The sequence below is a fragment of the Lissotriton vulgaris genome, chromosome 8 (assembly GCF_964263255.1).
Source record: "Lissotriton vulgaris chromosome 8, aLisVul1.2, whole genome shotgun sequence".
Classification (NCBI taxonomy): domain Eukaryota; kingdom Metazoa; phylum Chordata; class Amphibia; order Caudata; family Salamandridae; genus Lissotriton; species Lissotriton vulgaris.
In genome coordinates this window covers 481,216,975-481,239,621 of record NC_141696.1, presented here as the reverse complement: position 1 = coordinate 481,239,621, position 22,647 = coordinate 481,216,975, and the positions used below count along the sequence as shown (strand labels likewise).

Here is a 22,647-nt window from a genome sequence, read left to right as displayed (position 1 = left end):
AGCGGACTAGAAGCTGGTACGATGGGGGGATAGCACTTCCAAATGTCGAGCTATATTACTGGGCAGCACACCTTAAACAGATAAACTTCTGGCTACACGCCCCACAGACCGTGCCGGCATACCTTGCTGACAGACAGTCTTTGGAAGGCAAGGGGCTGTTAGGTAATATTTACTGACGTCGCCTGCCTCCAGATTTGATTGGCCAGACTCAATACTCTGTACAGCTTTGGTACAAGGCCAACAGGCGTCTTCACTGTTCGGGGACTATCACGCAAATGACACCGCTGTGGGACTCCTGCAAGTTAGGCTTTTTCCTGGTAACAGTAAGGGATTGCAGACTTGGGACACCATTGGCATCTCGGTGGTGGGTGTTCTCTGGAAGGAGGGTAAAGTGGTAGATTTCTCCCATCTGCAAACGCTATACGAGATGTCACAGACTGAGAAGTTCAGATACTTACAAATTAAGCATGCACTCCAGTCGGCTATACCGACAGGTACTGTCCTACAGGAATCATCTCCTCTCGAAGATAGACTTCTGACAGAACATGTGCCGGAAAAAGCCACATCTTTGACTTACAGGAAACTCATTAACAACCTCCCAGACACGACGTCCACATTACAACAGAACTGGGCCAGGGAAGTGGGCACCTTCGAGGACTCCGAATGGCAGGAGGCCCTCTCCTCCCCCGGGAAACAGAAATTCCCTCTAGGTTAAAACTGGTCCAACTTAAAATACTACATCGTACGTATTATACTAGAACAACATTACACAAGATAGGGAAAGCTACACATAAATTCTGCCTACGAAACTGCGGGTAGGAGGGAATGTTCTTTCACACTATTTTGGACTGTAGACACATGGCAACATACTGGACGGAGGTAATGCGCCCAATTTCCCAAACTATAGATATCTCCTTGTTGCCGGAGCCTCGTTGTTGCTTACTAAATGAGTGGGAACCCAATGATCTAAACCACTGGCAACAGGACTGGGTAATGTTGGGCATGATGATGGCGTAGCGCAATATCGCCATGTTATGTGGTTCAGCAGTACTGCCAACACTTAGAAAATGGTGTAGAGACCTGGATGAGGCGGGGGTGGCGGAGAAAGCTGTCTTCATCCACCGTGGGTGCCCAGGGAAATGGGGAAAAATCTGGGGGGATAGGAACAAGTTTCGGGTTATATTTGCGAGCCGCCACGCATTGAGGGGGAGGAGGTTGACTCAGACTAGAGGACTCTGGCTGTAATGGAATGATGAAGTGTTGATGTGTTGATGCGCTTGTTTTTTAATTGTATCTTAAAATTGAACAAAGTTGAGCTGTGCCCGCAATAACCGCACTACATGATGCACCAACTGTATGTATCGCTGCCTCGATTGTTATGTTCATATAAAACAAAAATAATAATTTAGAAAATGTTAGTCCCTCCAAATTGTCATATTTGGCTCATTAACACAGCAGCAAGCAGATGTGTTAAATGCTCAACATTAACATTTTTATACTTTTGTCTAAATGTTAATGAAGTGAAAACATTTATCCATCTACGCACATACTTGATAAGGGTTGGAGTTGACCTTCTCGTAAGAGGAGTTGTACAACTCATCAAGATAGATAATAATTGGCGCTCGCGATCCGATCCCTGCGATCTGGCAAGGCTCCCGGTCCCAATGGTCTTCCGGTGGAGCTGTACAAGATTAAAGCTGACACCGTCGCAGCGCCCCTGCGGCACATGTTCTTGGAGGCCCGGGAGGCCGGTGAACTCCCGCTGGATCAGCGCTTGGCCACTATTGTGGTCATTCATAATGAAGGGAAGCCCAGGGACCTTTGTAGATCGTATCGTCCGATCTCCCAGCTGAATGCCGAACCCAAGATTTTGGCTAAGTTACTGGCTAATCGGATCGTGGGTGTGATCGCAGACTTGGTCCATCCGGACCAGTCGGGCCTCATACCGCACCGCAACACTGCTCTTAATCTTCGGAGGCTTCACGCTGTCATGGCGCGGGTGCACAAACTTTGCGAGCCGACTGTCCTGGCCTCACTGGACGCAACAATGGCGTTTGATTCCCTCGAATGGAACTATCTCTGGGCGGTGTTGTCTAAGTTTGGGTTTGGCCCCGACTTCATTAGTTGGGTCAGGCTTCTCTATGCCTCCCCGTTGGCCAATGTAACGGTCAACGGCCGGATGTCGGCTTCCTTTACCTTGCGCAGGGGTACTAGACAGGGTTGTCCGCTGTCGCCGCTCCTTTTTGCCCTGGCGCTCGAGCCGCTCGCTGCCTGGATCCGCACCCACCCTGATATCAGTGGGATTAAGTGGTCACCTGGCTTTGAGGACCGAGTCTCGCTGTATGCGGACGATATCCTGCTCTATCTTACCTCCCCCTGTCGGTCCCTGATTGTGATGTTTGACGTATTGAGCACTTTTGGTGGGTACTCGGGCCTAGTCATCAACTGGTCTAAGTCCTATCTCTATGTGCTTAGCGGAGACACCCCACGTCTTCCTAGGGGCTGCGCGATACAGGTCTCGCAGCAGGGATTCAAGTACCTGGGTATCTACATATCAACGGATGCCCGGGCACGATACGCCAACAACTTGCTTCCCCCTCTTGCGCGCCTCAGGCGCGATGTGGAGGGTTGGAAAAGACTGCCGCTGTTCCTGTTGGGCCGCGCGGCATTGTTCAAGATGATGTCCCTGCCGAGATTCTTGCACGCGCTCCAGAACACGCAAGACCCTGTCCCTTCCAAGTACTTCAAGGAAATTGAAGGTCTACAGCGGACCCTCTTGTGGGAGGGTAGGCCGCGCATAGCTGTAGTTAAATTGACTATTCCATGGTATGATGGCGGTATAGCTTTGCCTGACATCAGCCGGTACTATTGGGCCTCCCAATTGGCTGCTCTTAATCATGGCTTTTATGGACCGGCGGAAGGTCCGGGATACGCCATGGACAGTTGGCTCGTGAATGACGGGATGTATTACAGAGCGTTGTACTCTAGATCTCTGGACGGAAAACTGACTGGTCCCACTAAGACCGCTGTGCATATATGGAGGGCCATTACGAAAGCATTGGGGTGGAAGGGTAGGCTCACTATGGCCACTCCCCTCTATGACTCCGACTTGCTGGGTAGGTTGTGGCACTCAAAGGGGTTTGACCGGTGGGACCTCATTGGCATTTCCAAGGTGGCTGATGTGATGGCCAGGGGGGAAATTAAGTCTTGAGACTCTGCAGACTGAATTCCAACTGGGTGCCACGGAATACTTTAGGTACGCACAATTGAGACATGCCCTTATGTCTACCCTGCCTGTTGGCAAGAAGGTCCCTGAGTCGTCCCCGCTAGAAGATAGGGTACTGGACGGCCATATGCCAGACAGCGCCATTTCCCTGACTTATAAAAAGCTAATAAATGTTCGGACTGATTTGTTGTTGAATGTGCGTGATCAGTGGGTGCGTGATGGGATTGAGTTGGATGATGAGGATTGGCAGTGTGCGGTGTCCTCCCCCAAGGAAGTAGCAATTTCGGCTAGGCTGCGCTTGGTCCAGTTGAAGATACTCCACAGGGTTTATGTCACTGGCCCCAGGCTGATTCATATGGGGCTTTCTTTGGATGGTCTTTGCAGGCGAGGATGCGGTGCACTGGCCACCTTCATGCATACCATTTGGGAATGCCAGGCCATTGCCTCCTATTGGGAACGGGTGCATGCGGTTATGCGTGAAGTGACTGGTGTGGATTTGTCTGCGGACCTCGCCGCTGCTTGTTGAACGTGTGGGGTCCGACTGATTACACTAATGCACAAACCCGCTGGGTCACGTTAGGGTACATGGTGGCCAAGCGAGATATTGCTCAAAAATGGGGCGCCCCGACTCCCCCCCTCCGTGGGACTGTGGAAAACCAATATGGACTGGTGCATGCTCCGTGAGAAAACTGTGTACTTAGCTAGGGGTAAGCCCAAGATGCTGGGGGTTGTCTGGGGGGGCGTGGAATGCATACAGAGGTGACATTTGTGTGCCCCCCGATGCAGGTCCGCCGGAGGTTCGTCTTTCTCCCTAGCCATTCCCTCCGCTCAATGTTTTACTTAAACATACTCCTGGTTCTTTTGCCCCCCACAATTGTACGCTTTTTTCGGTATGGTTAGTTCAGAGTGCTAAAAGGTCCCACTCGCCCCCTGGAATCGTGCATTGCCGCTCTTATGTTATGCCTTGCCACCTTTTTCCCCTCCCCTCCTTTTTCCTTATTTCCCTTTCTGGTTTTCTTCTTGTTCTCTTAGGTTCTTATTTATATTATAAAATTAAACCTGATTGCTCCTTGAATTGTGCTGTGCACACCTTTTCTCCGCTCTTTATATTGCTGCCTAGCCTCAGGGATGTAAGGCTGAATAGCTGTGTGCTTTGGATTATCAATAAAGGTTTTCAAAAAAAAAAAAAAAAAAAAAAAAAAAATGCAGTAAAGGGTTTTTGAATGTATATTCAGGCTGCCTCTAAAGGGAATTCAGCATTTTGCAAAGAAACAATGGATTAATTGGCAAATAAAAAAAATGAAAAAGGAAAGCAAAAGTACTTACTGTGCTTTTTTGTGAATTAAATTGTAAACAGCATCCCACCAAGACTTTTGTCGTTCTGTGCTAAGTGACGTGCAGACAGGCAGTGGTAAGCATTTTGGCTGGTTTGGGTGGTAGTTAATATTAAAGTGGTTTTGCAACTGTAAGTTACTAGTGAATATCACTCCAAGTAGAAATATCTAAATTTGGAAAGAAGATAAAAGCAAGTTAAAAACAATACAAATTAATACTCTGAAAAATGTACTTTTAAAGTTGTACAAACCTCAAGATCTAAAATACAAATGGATTCTGGAGCATTGGTGTTGAGTCTAGGGGTTTCCTGGGGCAAGCGCGGGAAGAGCTGCTTCAACCATTTGCGGATTTCAGGCGGAGAAGACATGTGATACTGTAGACCAAGCCAAGCTAGGTGGTGGAGATTCCCATTATGCAAACGAATTGAGCCTAAGAATCAACAATATACACACTTATCAGAATGTAACATAGAAAGTGCTTCAAGACACAAAGGCAAAACTATTATGCAGAACAAATTCCATGATAAAAGTAGTAGTTTTGACCTGAAACCAAAAGATTCCAAATATAAAAGTTAGTCGGAATAGGACTCACCTTCTTTGTTAAAAGTCACTGTTCTTTTTAGATCTGCTATAAGACAGCAAAAGCTCTTGCCACCTCAGTGAATTTTATTGAAAATAAATATATTACTGGACTAAAGAAACATGCAGTGCCACAAAGGAATTCCACAAATTGATATACATAAAAGGATACTTTTTCAGCATGCCGTTCAATAAATCAAAGCCATTCTACAACAGTCAACTCCACTTCATCACCATGTTTTGTCAGCTTTTGCAGAGGATTCTGCCTTTAAAAAAAAAATATCAAACCAGTTTAATCTGGCTGCTTAATGTGGTGCTCTTCAAGCTAAGAATCAAGATTCCGGTTCTGCTTCAGAAGAATATGTCAATTTCCCTTTAGGAACTCTCGCTCTGATGGATACTCTATCCACCTGAAGAGTCCTCACTTCTTTAATCCTTCGAGCCCCAAGAGAGTATCGGAGAAACATCCAATAGTACCTGCTCGCTAGCGCATGGCGGCCTCCACAACTAACCTGACATATCCCAGACATGTTGATATGAAGTCGCTTATAGGAACCATCTCCACATTCTGACATCAGATTTCTTCTTTTTCAAGAACCTTGGGGCACAAAAACCTGAGACGCAAGATTGCTAAGCAAACTGGCAGTGAGTTATTCTAACGTAATAGGATTTATTATTTGCTGAAATTCCACTCTAAGGAATGGGGCAGTAGGCAATGCCAAATATACGGGTAAATAGAGTATCCACCAGAAAGAGCAGGACTACAGGTAAGCAACTTATTCTTGTCACTGACAGTACACTCTGCAGATTACTCACCTATTGAATCAGCACCAAAGCAATTCTCCCTAAGGAGAGGATTCCGAGGAAAGGACTTACACCAGGAAATCCTGAAAAATCAAGAGGGGAAAAAGGTCCTTTCTATAGAGAATACAGTAGTGCCATCACATGTAGGGCTTGACAGATGTCCAAGATGGAAACACCCCGAGCTACGGCCATAATCGTAAACTTTTCCGTTATGGGATGAGCCCCAAGGTCATCTGGAAGAATGTTTTGGCCAAGCCATAACAAAGTTTAATGCACAGGGCAAACCACAGGTATAAGGTTCACCATCTAGATCGCCTTTCCCTTCATCACATCGGTGAAACCAAGAAACAAATGATTACTAATAAGGTAGTCCTTAGCCCTATAAATATGGAAGCTAAGAGCAAGTAGTGGGTTCATCTGGTGTAATCTCTCCTCCTCCTTAGAAGGAAGTTGGGTGCAGAAGCTCGTGGGAATTGTAATGGACTACACCTTGTAAAAGGGTGATTCCACTTGCATAAAAAAAGGATACACATGTTCAAAGAACCAGTGTGTTAGGGAAAAATACAGAGGACGAACCAACTAAGTGTGAAGCTCACTAACATGCTGCACAGAATTGACTGCAATGAGGAATACACATTTCACAGTAAGATATCAGGGTACAACTATAGTGCAACTCAAAGGTCAGTACAAGATTGAAGTCACACTGCAGCACAATAAAGGAACCAGGAGAAATAAAGGATACAGTCCTCTAAGGAAGTACCTCACAATTGGATAATAAATGATGGCTGATAAGTAATCTTTAAAAGGTGCCCAAACCAAAATCTGGCTAGGCCAAAGAAGAGACAAACATACAATTGTAGAAAGCTGGTTCTGTATATACAATAGCAAAATGAGGTATAGTGTGCACAGAGTTCAGTGGAACCACAAGATAGGCAGAGGTAAAAGTAGATAGCACCTTACTCTCTATTTGTGGTAGTGTGGACGAGCAGTAAGGCTTTATCAGAGGGTAGTATTAAGCATTTGTTGTACACACTCAGGCAGCAAATGATGTCACACACCCAAAGGCTGGACTCAGACCAATTTGTTTGTATCAAAAACACGATTAAGTTATTTTATTTCTAGAATCAAGCCAAGCCTGGTGCAGGTAAGTAAAATAAATGCTTTGCAAAATATTATGCAATGTTTTACAATAGAATGCAGGTTCAAATGCAGTTGATTGAATTACAGTTAATGTTTCGAAATTACTTTTCAGTTACTTTACAGACTACTTTGTACGTTACTTTTTAGATTCCTTTTTAAGTTACCATTTCTACTCAGTGTGATAGGCCTAGATATCACATTCGGACATTTCCTTGAAAAAAGGTAAGTAAATCAATTTTTAGGTCGAGCGACCTATCTCAATGCGCATGCGCATTGAGCGGGAGCTCGATATATAGCGGCTTAAACAGAGCTTACCGAGATCAGGCGATTTCTTGCAGTGCATGTGAAAGCGTCTGCACAATGCCACCAGCCGCTTGCCTGCATTACCACATCAAAGGCGGCCGCGTCTCAGGCCCCTGCTGCTTCACACCCTCATGCCGCTCTCCCCGCTCCGCCCCCTCCCCTGCCCGCCGTGTCGCATTTTTCCTCCCCACAGCAAGCAATGCCCTCCGTCTTGTTTCCCTTTGCTGTTTTATCTAGCATAAACTCAATACAGAGGTGGGCGATTTACATAAGCATCAGTTACATTACAGGAAGGCACATTCAGCCACATATAAGCTTGGCATGCATTCCTTACATTCTACAGAGGTGGAGTTTGGAAAGTGAGTGTAGGTATGTTATGCAAGTATGTCTCATGTAGTTGCACGGTCCATACATTACAACGGGAGCATGAACTTGTGGTCAGGTATAAATTGCATGCATAGTCTTGTATTTTTTTTGTTTTTTTACATAGACATTATTAGTCTGTCCAGATCCCTGCAATCTGCAGGGCTTGCTTTGCAACCACGCAGCTACTGAGGAATGCTGGTTTCTTCTACTAGTTTGTTTGACTCGAATGTTTCTTAAAACCGGGCACGATGTAGCGCCATCTGGTGGTCAAGTTGATGCTCCGTGTTTTACTCGTACATGTTTTCTACAAGATTTTTGCTCGTCATAAATCCAATTTGCTTTTTATACAATCAAATTCACCCGATTACTTTGGCAGCGTGTAGTTTAATAACGTATGCGCCCATTGCCATATTAGAAATAATTGCACTGGTGCAAAATATAGAGTAACGCCATTATTTTTGTCTTTGTAATATGATAGAAAACTGCACATACTCAAGACCATAGTACAATAATATATTTTGTACCAGGTCAAAGGGAAGGCTATTGACAGAGTAGGTAGCCACCACATCCACCACCAACAAGTCCACGACAACCACCACCGTGTCCATCACCACCACGTCCACCACCACTACGTCCACCACCACCACATCCACCGCATCCACCGCATCCACCACCACTACGTCCACCACCACTACGTCCACCACCACTACGTCCACCACCACTACGTCCACCACCACTACGTCCACCACATCCACCGCATCCACCACATCCACCACCACATCCACCATCACCTCCACATCCACCACCACATCCACCATTACATCCACCGCCACATCCACCGCCACATCCACCGCCACCACATCCACCACACCTACCACCACTACATCCACCACACCTACCACCACCACCACCGCATCCACCATCACCACCACCACCACCGCATCCACCACCACCACATCCACCACCACTACGTCCACCACATCCACCGCATCCACCACCACCACCACATCCACCATCACCTCCACATCCACCGCCACATCCACCGCCACATCCACCACATCCACCACCACATCCACCACATCCACCACCGCATCCACCACACCCACCGCCACTACATCCACCACCCCACCCACCACCACCACCCCATCCACCACCGCATCCACCACCACCACCGCATCCACCACCACCACTGCATCCACCATCACCGCATCCACCTCCACCGCATCCACCTCCACCGCATCCACCACCACATCCACCCCCACATCCACCATCACCTCCACCATCACCTCCACATCCACCATGACATCCACCGCCACATCCACCACATCCACCACATGCACCACCACCGCATCCACCACACCCACCACCACATCGACCACCACCACATCCACCACCACCACATCCACCGCATCCACCACCACCACACCCACTGCATCCACCACCACATCCATCACCTCCACATCCACCATGACATCCACATCCACCATGACATCCACCGCCACCACATCCACCACATGCACCACCACCGCATCCACCACCGCATCCACCACCGCATCCACCACCACATCCACCACACCCACCACCACATCCACCACAACCACCACCACCACCACATCCACCACCACATCCAACACATCCACCACCACTTCCACCACCACCGCATGCACCACCACCACCACCGCATGCACCACCACCACCACCGCATCCACCACCACCACATCCACCACCACCACATCCACCACCACCACATCCACCACCACCACATCCACCACCACCACATCCACCACCACCGCATCCACCACCACCGCATCCACCACCACCACATCCACCACCACCTCATCCACCACCACACCCACCATCACTCCCACCACCATCACCACCACCACCATATCCACCACCTCCACCACCTCCTCCACCACATCCACCACCTCCACCACATCCTCCACCACCTCCACCACCATCACCACCACATCCACCATCACCACATCCACCACCACCATATCCCCCAGATCCACCACATCTATGTGTGTGTGTGTGTGTGTGTGTGTGTGTGTGTGTGTGTGTGTGTGTGTGTGTGTGTGTGTGTGTATGTGTCTCTGTGTGTGTGTAGGTGCAAATGCAATGTTCTTTAATTTTCGTCACAATAAAATACACTGAACATAATCTTCACAAAAGTTATTTACAAACGTTTAAGCTATTGCCATTATAAATTACAATACATTTTATTTAAGTATTAATTATTTACAAAATTAAAAGCCATTGTTATTTGTAATATCAATACATCTAAGTCACGTAAATACAACACACATTGCATTACAAATGCAATAGGTGTCACATTTGCGAAAGTTAAAACTATTGACATTGTAACTGACAAAGCTATTAATTTTGCTATTTTCAAAACCAACACATAAATAAAAAAAGTGTCATTTACAATACCAATCGCTCAAACTTTCCTAATGCGAGACCTATTGCATTTCCAATGCTTGTTGTACATTTGCAGTTTTCAGTGTTTTTTACAAACCAACTCCACATAGAACAATTTTCAAGAGAAGCAGCCAATGCAATCCTATTGAAGGAAATAGAGTTATCGATTTACAGGTAAGTACAAGTTTGTGGGAGCTGGAATTCTGGAGTTAGAACCAGGGTTCCCCCAGGGCCGAAGATGCACATCCTCAATGGCACTAGGGCAGCCAGGTCCAGAGTGCTGAGGCCCAATGTTATCTAATGGGGGATAGGGGGCCTCCGGTTGGTGGTTGCTTACGAGCCGGCTACAAGGATGTGGGAGCAAAGCTCCTGGTTTTAGGCTCAGAGCAAAGGGGGATCCAGGTTTGCACCCAAAGTATAACCACAGCGGCGCAGGGGCGGCTGGGTGCAGGGTGCTGGTTTGGCTTTGGGTGCCCTGTTAATTCTAAGGTTGCAACAAAGACTGCAGGCTCGGGAACGAAGATCTTCTGAAGGTGACCACCGGTTGGAGAGGTAAGTTGGGATGCCTGGGGATGCTGGGACACCGTTGGTTGGGCCACCCAAGGCCATGGGGCGTCGAGTGCCGGGGTGTCTTTAGGAGTCTGGTTTTTCTTACCAACTCCGGTCGCGGTCGGGGAGATCCTCCCGAAAGAGACTGCAGGCGTTGTTTGGAGATTCGTGACAGGTCAGAGATCACCAGGTCTCAGGTCAGGATCGCCAGGGAGACCTCCTCATGGTGTTGGGCCACCCGAACGGTGTTGGGCCTCTCGAACTCGGACCGTGGGCGTCTGGTGCAGACTCGCGGTTTTGGCCAGAGGGTGAGCAAAAGCAGTGCTCAGGGGAGACAAAGTCTTTGACTTGGAAGGCAAGACAGGGCCTCTGGGTTCTTGAGGTTGCTGGCTGCAGGACACACCGGGATTTCGCAGGAGCAGGTATGAGGTGGGGACAGGCCGGTAGGGTTAGGGCCAAATCGGTGTGCGACCTTCTCTTCTTAGCTTCAAGCATGGCTCTTCGGTCCTTCTTTTATTCTTCTTGGTCATTTCTTGTCTGAGGAGGAAAGATTCAGGGTTGCCCCTAAATACTAGATTTAGAGGTGTTACAGGTAAGTAAAGGTTAGTAACAATGGGTCCCTTCCTTGAGGTGGGTACAACCCCTATAATGCCACCATCTAGTGGGAGAGGGGCATATGCCTCTCTGGTTGATTGGGTCCCCCCATCTGCAAGATGGCGGGGACTGAGAGTTGTGCTTCACCTCTCCTCTCCCACTGTAGGGTGGGGTTAGCAAAGGTGGGCACGCCTCCCTTCCTCACTTGGTTTTCCCACCGATTCTCCAGCCAAAGTAGGGGTCAGAACCAGTGGGAGCCAGTTGCTGGAAGCATCAAACGGCTTGGGTAGCTCACACAGGCGGCGCGCCTTTGAAGCTTCCCCTTTGTGTACCATGACCATCCTGGGGGCGGAGGGTTGGTGTAGGAGAGTAGGGTCTGCTTCCTATGGTTACCCCCACTTTTTGCTGTGCTTCACTGGTTTTTCGACTTTAGTATGGCTGTGGTCCTGCTAATAAGGCTCACAGCCTATCTGTTCTCTTTCTAAATTGATACCATGTACTTTAGGTACATACCAGATTGGTTACTGAGGCACCCTTGTGAGCCCCTGTATATGGTATCTTAGGTAGCCAGGGCATAGGGACCCCAGAGGCCTACCAGGGGCTGCAGCATGTATTGTGCCACCCCTGGTTAGCCTTCCAAACTGACACCACAGGTCTGCACTTACAGCCTGGGTAGGGTGGTGTAAGCACCCCTTACTTAGATATAGTATACCAATATCTACCATATATATAGACACATAGTAACCTATAAGTCACTCCTATGGCAGGCCTTGACTATCCTGAAGGCAGAGTGCTTGGTTTTGTGTGAGAGGGTGCCTAGCATGAGCTGAGCCCCTCTGCAGCTTTCGGATCCATCTCCTTATAGCTGTTCTATGATATAGCTATACCATATACTCTCAAGTGCATTATAATCCTCGCGGTTAATGCTAACTTTGGTTTGGCTTTATCAAAACATGTCGTGTAAGGTGCAAAACACTTTGGAATACTACCACCCCCCCTCCCGCCAGTTTTGGCGGTGGGGGTAGCATTCCACCCTTCTAGAGGGAGAAGACATGTAGTTACTGGTAAACCTGTTAAAGTTAAACAGAGCCCCAGCATCACAAAATAGATGCTGCTGCCACAGACACGAGTCTGCACTCCTGCTGCTGGACGAAACTCTGGCAGGGGAGGCGTGGACGATAAGTTTCCTGTCCAGGGAGGTGCTATGACCTCCCCAGACAGGCTTTAGAGAAATTGGGGCAGAGTGTGGTGCATTCAGTGAATGCTTTTCAGACACTGCCTGGGGCACACAAGGTGCTCCATGCATGTCCCAGTTCAAACTGGTCCTGGGGTGCTCACCACCCCCTCCCCGGGTCCACCCATAGGAGGGACCTTAGAGTTAGTCCAACCCCTAAACTTACTTGAAGTATAGAACCCCAGTCTCTAGGACTTTAGATTACCCTGAACAAAACTCAGCAATATATATCTTGGACCGTCGACATTCCATTTCAACTGGAAGACGGAAGAAATCTCCCTTGTGGTCAAGGAGTGACCACCCTGTTCAAACAGGCACCAACTGCATCTTTGCCAGTCTGCATTTTCAAGGATCCCGCCGGATCCCGAAGAATCTGCGACACAGGACACGGACTTCCAGACATCTCGGAAGCTGACCTACGCTCCCAGCAAAGCCGAGACCTGTAGCGGACATGAGACGTGGGACCGGAACTCCTGGATAACCCGCATCTTTGCAAATGCACCTACTTCCTGAGGTATCCTGAAGTTGTGCATTGGGGTATTTGAAGCCCGAGCACCTTTTGGACCGAAGCTCAGAGGCCTACACTCCACGAGTGTCCCGTGGGCCCTCTTTGTGCATTTCCGCTCGAGGCCCCTTCGTGGTTCCTAGTCCGTTGGCTAGCGAGCCCCCACGAAGGGCCATCTTTGATTTAGTGAGCTTTCCTGGTTGCTCCAGACATGCTCCCACTCCTCTCCAAAGGAGGAGTCCCTCAGACCTTGCTGGTCTGCACCGAAGCCAATCTTGTCATCTTGCGTTGGTTGCAGTTGCCTAGGCTTTTTGGGTCCAATCCGGTTTCCGACACCGCAGTCAACTAGATCCTTCGTGGGAGAGCTCGAATCCAGCTCCTGGTCGTCGTCGATGCCTCCTGGTCCTCGTGGCTGAAGAGTCAAGCTTCACCTATTTCACCTGAAATCGGCTGGCATCTTCTCCTCGACATCCTGGTCACTGGCTAGTGACCCAGACTCTGTCCCCTCTACTTTCTGGTTCTTAACATCTCCGATCCACCCTTGGATCCACCCTGAAACTTTACCTCTGGTCGCCTGCAGCATTTCTTCGCAGCTCTCCATTGGAATCGACGACGAAACCCGACACCAAAAGACACCTATGCACCCGGCTTCCCTGGGTGAGGTAACACGAGTACTCGGGTGCTCCCGATGGTCTTCACTCTCGAAGTGTCCTAGTCTAAAAGAATTCCGTCGTAGTTCACCTAGAAGTGCCCTTAATCTTTAAAATTGTAACTTTTTCGTTCTCATAGAAAGTCAATAGTGATCCGCAGCTGTGTTTAGACATTGCACGCGTCCCCGTGGGCCTCCTGTATCCTAACCTTGGGTGGTTATAGATAGCCCCAGTGGTTCTACAGGCCCTAGGCCTGCTTTCTAACTCTCACATGGTTCTCATATCACTATTTTAGTGTATGGTTTGTGAGGCCCCTAGGGCAGAACGTATACTGTGCAACTTATCGTATGCTAATTAAGTTCCTTGTATTGTACTTTTACCTCTGACCTCATAATTAGTCAGAGGGTTTGTGTTTAGAATAAATACATATATATTTGATATATACCTTGTGTGGTGTGCTTTCATTTGATCATTCAAGAGATTATAATTAGTAAAACAACTAGCTTAACTCGCCTCTAAGTCTTAGCCTGAATACTGCTCTCCACAGCTACCACTAGGATAGCTTTCTATAAGGTTGACTTTACAACCTACCATCAATAAGGGTAGTTTGGACTGGTGCAAGGTGCCCACTAGAATAGTGGACATCATATACCAGGCCAACTTCTCACAGTTGGTACCTCGTCCCAGGATGTGCATTGTTCCAGACCCCCGAGAGCAGCAGGCTCTCGGCCTAGGAGTCCAGAAACTTTTCTGGTGGTGGAAGCTGGCGAGCAGCCACTCAGCAAGGACACTAAAGTTAGGTCGTTTTTCAGGGGGCATCTCTAAGAAAGCTTCTCAGTTTTCAGTAAAGCCATTATGGTGCTGTGGAATTCATAATGACAAACTCCCAGCACCATATACTTTTCATGGTATTACTGCTCTAACAATGTCTAAGAACTGGATTAGACACTGTAGGGGTATAGGGCTCATGCACCTGTACACTCACCACTGGTATAGTACACCCATCTATAGGGGTAGCTGACCTATGCCAGGGCAGTGGGTTGTAGGCATGGCACACTGAGATGTGTGCCATGCAGACTCTTAACGTTGTTCTGCACCAAAACACGCAGCATGCAATGGCAGTGTGCAAAGGTACAGGGCCTCTAAGGGTGGCACAATAAGTGCTGCAGCCCTTAGAGACCTTCCCTGGCCACAGTGCCCATAGTACCTGTGGTACCATTTACAAGGGATTGACATGTGGCCAAAGAGTGCCAATTGGGTTTTGTCTCAATGCAGTTTTAGGGAAAGAACATAGGCCCTGGGCACCTGATTGGCAGGAACCCAGGGCACACTCAGTCAAAGAACATCAGCAGTTTGGCAAAAAGTGGGGGCAACCATGCAAAAAGAAGGCACTCTCTTACAACAATTTAACAACTTTGTATACAAAGATTTACCATGCTTCTCCCCACACTATGAGGCAAATTGAGCCTAACAACCTTAGTTTAAGGATATGGTGAAAAGTAAGCAAGTGGCCACAATGATGTCTAGCTGTAAGGTCAAACCCTTTATGTTGATTGAGTGCTAGCTCCATGCATAAATGTGCAGATTATGGAGTTTCAGATAAAACACCTTGCCTTGCTGCTGGACAGAAGGTCCTCCTGAAGGAGGAGCCAAAGTTGAGGACAAATGCTCACGTTTAGACAGGAGTACCAGATCCTTTGAGCCTAAAATAAAAGCCACCACAATGGCATGTGCTCCGTCAAGCCTAACCTTCCACAGAACACACTAAGAAAGGGAATTCCTTCAAGGTGAGCGTTATCACCCAGAGTTCGAGCAGGCAGAAATGGGATTACTGCTCTGAAGGAGACGAGGGGCATCTGATTTCAAGCACATTTAGAAGACTGCTCCAAGCAAGAGAGGATTCATCTGTCACTACAGCCGACAGAGGACTGTAATCTCCAGCACATTAGTGTTCCGCCACTAACCACCATTGCAGATCCCAAGCCACCTCCTGGGAAAACTGGATGCTATCCTTGAGGATTCGCCAGTTCTGGGCTCATTGAAAACAAAAAGGTACCACTGCAGGGTGCCACCAAGCAAGATGGGGCAGACTGTTAGGGTCAAAAGGGCTACCACCCAAAATAGCAGAATCACACATTGAACATTAGTCTGTAAGGTAGAACCATAAATTGGTAGTTAGTGGAGCCCACAACAAAACAAAGTACTTGGGTGCAACTTCAGGTTTGGTATAATGCGTCCTGCAAATCAGTCACCTATCTCCAAAGTCAGCTGAGCGTGTGCCAGACACAACATTTTGAACTACTACTTGCGGAGGAAAGAGTTCAGCATGTGATATTCAGAAAGGGATGGGGGATACCATCTTTCTTTGGAACAAGAAAATACAGACTACCACACCTTTCAGAAAAAGCTCCACAGCCCCTTTGCTCGAGAGTGCAAAGATCTCCTGTTGTAAAATGCAAGCATGGTTGTTCAAGGTGGATGGGAGAGATTGGGGAGGAGAATCCTGGAAGGGAAGTGCACAGTGTCATTGAATAACTAGAGGACCAAAGGTTCCATCGTAATAAACAGCCAGTTGCCTAGTTGGGAGCGTCTGCAAAGAGAAGGAGGAAGCTTGCTGCTGAGGTGGCCCTAGAACCAGCATGCTCTTTTATACTTCTGAAAGAAGTTGTATGGTTGCTGCAAAGGTTGAGAGAGCTGGCGCCTCTGGAAGAGAACACAGCAGGAGTATTCTCTGAATTTGCAGTACTGTAGACGAAACTGGTGTGTTAAGGAGGCCAGATTCAAGGAGGAGGTCTGGCCCACTAGGTTCTCTGGAAAGGGATGAGCAATCAAAAACGTTGGTCCTTAAGGAGCAGGATGATAGTGGAATGTAATCTGATGATTAACAGCTAGCGCAGAAGCTGGCTTGTCCCACAAACCAAATAGGGCCCAGAAAGGCATTACTGAACGGAAACAAAGGTTGAGTTGCAAACAAGGATGGCTGTAGAATCTTACGGAGGAGATGAGCTTATTCTACTCAACAGGCAAAGACAATTCAAGGCTTTCCTGCCTTGTAAAGGACTGTTGTAAGTGAAGCAATTTCTTCTGTCAGAGGCCCCACAGGGCAGTCTGAGTCCACCTTCACAATAGTGTCCAGGCCATTGGCATTTTCTAGCGCCAGATAGTCGCCTCTATAAGTACTCCTGGGAAGGAGGTGGCCCGCCTCACTACAGTGGTCATCATCATGATAGAGAATATTTGACCACTGAATAGGATCAGAGTAAGTGTTACAGCAAACAAATCATGGACGGAATGCTGACAATGCAAACATTCTCCCCCAGTCAAAAGATATGGGTTAAATCCATCGTTCTTTTGTCCAATAGGCCACCCCAGTTTGGAGCCAGCCATATGCAAATCAGTCTTGATCCTGTGCCTCATGGGAACAGTCCAGACTGAACTGCCAGGTCAGGTTCCCCCTGGACCGGAAACAAGTATCCTGGGACCGGTTTCAGGGTATGTCACCCTTCTTCAGCCAGGCTAGCTTGAATCCAGTGGCACAGTGAGCAAGGGACCCAAGTCTGGGCATACCCACCCTACTTAGGACGAAAAGCGTTACAGCAAACAAATGATGGGACGGAATGCTGACAATGCAAACATTCTCCACCAGTCAAAAGATCTAGGTTAAATCCATCGTTCTTTTGCCCACTACTCCACCCCGCCACCCTTAAAACGATGGATTTAGGCCCAGATCACTGTACTGGGGTGAATGTATGCCATTGTTCTGCATTCTGTTCATCAACTGTTGTTTTTGCATTTGTCACCCCGAGTGGGACAGGTATGCCCAGACATGGGTCCCGTGCTCCCCATGCCACTGGAATCAAGCTATCCTGCCTGAAGAGGGGTGAAACCCCAAAACCGGTCCTAGGATGCTTGTTTCCAGTCCAGGGAGGATCTGGATTGGCATTCGGGCTCGACTGTTCCCATGAGGCACAGGGTCAAGACTGATTTGCATATGGCTAGGTTTAAACTGGAATGGCATGGTGAGCAAAACAACGATGGATTTAGGCCCAGATTTCTGTACTGGGGTGAATGTATGACATTGTTCTGCATTCTGTCCATCAACTGTTGTTTTTGCATAGGATCAGAGTAAGAGCAAATATTTCACACGTTTGCCACAGTACTCCCCACAGGTTATAGGCCTGTAACACACTTCTTTCAACAACCAGTGCGCCATGCGTTTGGACCTGATAAGAATGATCTTCAGAAAATTCATAATATCATATAATGGATCCGAAGTTGGAACTGGCTATACGGGTGCAGCAACGACTAAGGTTTCTAGCCAATAAAATTATAGGGTTCGTACTGAATCCAAGTCAAGGAGCACCAAAGCATGGCAGACCAGCAATTGGGATGGAACAACTAGTGGTTGTTGGAACAGCGGCCCAAAAGCTTCTTGGCATCAACAAGTGAACTAGAGTGAGCCTGAGGGGACTTCTGCATACAGAATGTCAGCATCGTCGGGGGGCTCAATAGGTCAGGAACACATTTCTGAACTTCCAGTTACAGTGATGGTACCAAGCATGAATCTGAAGGAATTTCCATTAAACACAGCTCCATGGCAGATGCTGGTGTCCAGGAGAAGAACAGCTTCAGATGACCTACCCCCTAGAACAGGATTAACACAGTGAGCCTGTATGGTCCCCTGTACTCTGCTTTGTGATCACTTGGACTCCGAGGGACGGCACAGTTAGGCTAGACCTTTATCCAGTGCCTGGGCTCTAAAAGAATGTTGCTGTTCACTCCTTGATCAAACAAACAAAAGGTGATGGGAGGCGTGCTTGCAATTAGTCCAGTCACTGGCAATCGTTCATGGTAGCATTTCAACCCATCTTTCTTTAGCCCAGCATGCCACCTCAATTTGCGCCCAGTCATATGCAAATCAGCTGTGACCCTGCTCTAATAGGAACAGCCCGAACAGCCGGGCCAGGTCATCCTTGAATAGGAACGCAAACACCCCAACACCAGTTTCGCCCTGATTGGAGCTTCTCAGCTGGGTGTAGTTTGGTTCCAATATCACTGTGAGCACAAAACCGACATCTGGGCATACCCTTGCCACTTGGGGTGGGGGAGGGTGAGGGGGGGGGGGGGTGGCTGGACACCACACAAACAAAAGGTGATGGTAGGAATGCTTGCAATATGTTTAACACTTGGCAATCGCTCAAAGTAGTAGTTCAGACTGAACTGTTGCAATTGGAGCAGGATCAAAACTAATTTTCATATGGCTTGGTCCAAACTGAGGTGGCATGGTTTACCATGCGCTACTACACTTGATTTAACATTTAAGAAATGTAATGACGCTAATTTACTTATGACCTGCACCTAGCAAACAATATCAGGCTGACTGTATTTGATGGATCAGTATGAAATGTGCATTTATAGAATACAATTCTTACCATTGTCGTATCTTGCCAGCTCTGCAGTTTTGGGTTTGGTGCTATCAATATCACAGATGTCATCAGATCCCAGGAAGGATTGTTCCATTGCCATTTTGTTCTCAAAGAAAACGTCAACCAAGACACTTCGTCCACTTTTGTTTGCAAAGGTTTCAACAACACCTTTCAAGAAGCCTTCCTTGTTGAGGCTTAGATTACACAGCATGTGTCCTGTGGAACATAACAATTGGTAGAATTTCAGACCTTAACTATTGCAACTTGTCCAATCCTAGTCAAATGTATTCCAATTTAAAGAAAATACAATCCTGGCAATGTATTAATGTGTCCTATATTAAGGCAAGCTGAGAAGAAAGGGCACAATCAGTTCACATTGCATCAAAAGTATTTCACCGTCTTCAAACTAGCCTGCCTCCTACCCACCTGCGTCCAAGGCCACCTTCACCTCACAACTCCTTACAACACATATGAGTTTCAATAATTTACCCTTGTGGAACAATTTCAATGGAATGCCCACTCCTCTGACGTAAGAGTTATCACTTACATCCACACCCTCACAGCTACTTGCAAGCACCATGACAGAAGAAACATGACTTGAAGATGGGCACATAAAGAATGGCAGATGCGCACACATCTAATTCTATTTCAATGGACAGCAAAGTTCGAACAATAAAGTGCAGAAACAGATCCAGTACATTCATTGGAGAGGACATGTTGCTTGGAGATTTTATTTTTTTTTTTTTTTTTTTTGATTTCTTTTTTTAATGTTTTCTTATAAGGAACTGGGTTACAGGTGGTGCATTTATATCAGAGTAGGGATAAAAGTAAACATGGAAGGTTTGTAAATAGACATACAGGACATACAGAAAGCATGTGAATATGTAGAAGAAAGTGTATAACAAGAATTGTGAAATGAAATAAATTGTGGTTGGAGTATTAAGCCATTATTACGGAAGATGTACACTTGATAGGTTGCAAGTGAGTATCAGGAAGTAGCAGAACACATAGCTTGTGTTACGGATAAGGTGAAAGGATGCGAAAAACATTGAACGGACAGGGAACCAAATTTTTAAGCTATGAAGTGAAGGTGTTTTTCACCCCAGGTGTGCAACTGTTTTGGCAATTTTATAGTGGGTATTGCTTATGTGGATGTGAAATCTCGCTCATATACTCAGTGAACTGAGCGTGAAGTATTTAGACAGAATGTTTATTAAGGGGAGTCTTTCGTTCAGTAAAACAGATAGCAATTTAGTCCATTTTTGGGGCGATCACATCACTTTTTAAAGGCGTTTGTCAGAGTTTATTTCAGGGCGTTATTGGGATTAGTGGGGAAGAGGCAAAATTCAGTCTTTAAGGCATTTCAATTGTATCCAATTCATCAATTTTTGTTCATGATCCAGGCATGAATTTACTGTAAAAACCGACTCAGTTGGGTCAAGCTTGAGATATAACTGGGTATCACTGCATATTGGTGAAGAAAAATGCCAAGTCCTTTAACTCATTCTCTAGGTGATTAATATAAATAAGGACGGGTTATACATAATTGCTGCTTGCTAAGCGCAAAAAGGAACAATTTACTTACCTTTGGTAACATCTTTCCTCTGGATACTCTAACTGCAGCTTCCTCCCTTTTAGAATATTATCCAGGTGTCAGCCCATGTTCAGATGTTTCCACAGCAATGTTCCTGCACGCTACTCTGAGGCGCAGTGCAGCGCCAAACTCACTTTCTTAACCCAAGAAGTGACAAGCAGAGTCACATAGAAGCAACACCCCTGACCGCCTATGTCTGTTTCCTGCTTAACTCTTTCTGCTCAGCACAGACAACTGGAGGTACCAATGTGCAGATCTCGAATTTTGGTTCTTTTTAGATGGTAAAATGAGGTCACTCCACAGAACAGGGAGGTGGAAGGGCATTGAAGATCTTGGGATTACATAAAGCACCCACCAGAAAGAGCGATACTGAAGGTCGGTAATTTGTTCTTAAGATGGATATTTCTAGCTGCAGATTCCTCACATTTAGGATAAGTACCAAAGCAGTACCCCATGTCCCCAAAGTAGAGAGCCTGTGGAGTGGACTCACATCCAAATGGGCTGCTGAAAAAACAGTCCTCATGTCAGACCTGGCTGTAAAGGCAGTAGTGCTTCAAGAATGTGCACACAGACACCAAAGTCTCGGCCTGAAAGAGCTCACTTCACGTGCCAAAGCAGTAGTAGCAGCCTTGACCCTGGTGTAACGAGCCTTCAGTCTTGATGGTGTTTTCGTGTGTGTTTGTTTCTGAGCTAGTAGAAAATCTTAATGCAGAGGACTGTGACGGAGTCCTTTTCTGCACCGCCTTGCCTTTCTTTGCCCTGAAACATTCCACAAAGAGCTCAGCGTCCAACCAATGGTCTATGGTGTGATCTATATAAACACTCAAAGTTCTCTCACCCTCCATGTGATGAAGTATCACTTTCAAGAGGATGTAACAAAGAACAAGGGGGAAAGTGAATCACCAAAATGAAAAGAAGTCACGATTTTCAGCAAAAAAGCTGCTTTGGTCCACAACACCAGCTTGTCTGGGAAAAGAGCATTGTACAGTGCCTGCACCACTAGAGCCTGAAGCTCACTGAAGTGAGTGCAATGAGAAAGACTGTTTTGATTGTGAGAAGACGTAGTGAGCAGCTATGTTTGGATTCAAAGAGGGTACACACAAGGAAAGTTAGGACCAAATTAAGACTGACATCACAACAGATTTGGGAGGGAATATGGGTATCAAACCTTTAATAAAACTCATCACAACAGGTGATTTGAACAAAGACGGTTTGTCTGGCAAACAGAACAAAGCCGAAAGGGCAGACAATTAACCTTCAAATGCGCCGACTGCCATATCTTGTTTGGTCAAATACAAAACAATAATGCATCCAACAGTTTGGCTTGTAAGGGGTCAGTGTTGTGGACTCTAAACCAGGCCAAAAATGTGTCCCAGCACCCAGTCTAGCTGGACCTTTTAGAAGGATGTGAGGTTGACGCCCACAGCCTCAGGTTGCATAATCAAACACAGTCAGCTGCCGCAGCTAAGCCTCCATGCATGGAGGTAAAAATTGTGCAGGCTCAGGTACCGAACCTTGTTCTACTGGTGTGAAAGAAGATCCTCCTGCAGCATTATTGACAGGAGAACAAATGCTCATCTCCAGAAGTTCCAGGTACCACACTCTCATGGCCCAATCCGGGGCAACTAGGATGACTTGGGCCCAGATGTTCCTGATCATCTTCAGAACTGTGGGCAGGAGAGGAGTGGTAGAAAGACGTACAGAAGTCCTGTGTCCTACTCTAGCCTGAATGAATCTCCTAGAGAGTGTTCTTGGGAACTCCACTGCACACAATTCCTGACAATCTCATCAGGATCATAGCCCGAATGTCCTGGTTTCGTTACGGGGAGGAAAGGCACTGAACTGAAATCCGTCCAGAAGAGCTCCTGAAGGAGGAGGAGGAGCCAGATGAGACTTTGGCTCATTGATCAAGCACCACA

General features: G+C 47.1%; 1 protein-coding gene across 1 annotated transcript in view; it reads right to left on the bottom strand.

The window, feature by feature from the left end:
* The window catches only part of LOC147697214 (E3 SUMO-protein ligase RanBP2-like), a 485,030-nt gene that overhangs the window by 375,276 nt on the left and 87,107 nt on the right, over positions 1-22,647 (bottom strand). Inside the window, exons 9-11 of the mRNA XM_086934287.1 lie at positions 19,141-19,350; positions 4,812-4,990; positions 4,553-4,728 (exon numbers count right to left, since the gene is read on the bottom strand). Of these exons, the coding sequence (XP_086790413.1) occupies positions 4,553-4,728; positions 4,812-4,990; positions 19,141-19,350 (565 nt within the window). The remainder of the gene's footprint in view (positions 1-4,552; positions 4,729-4,811; positions 4,991-19,140; positions 19,351-22,647) is intronic.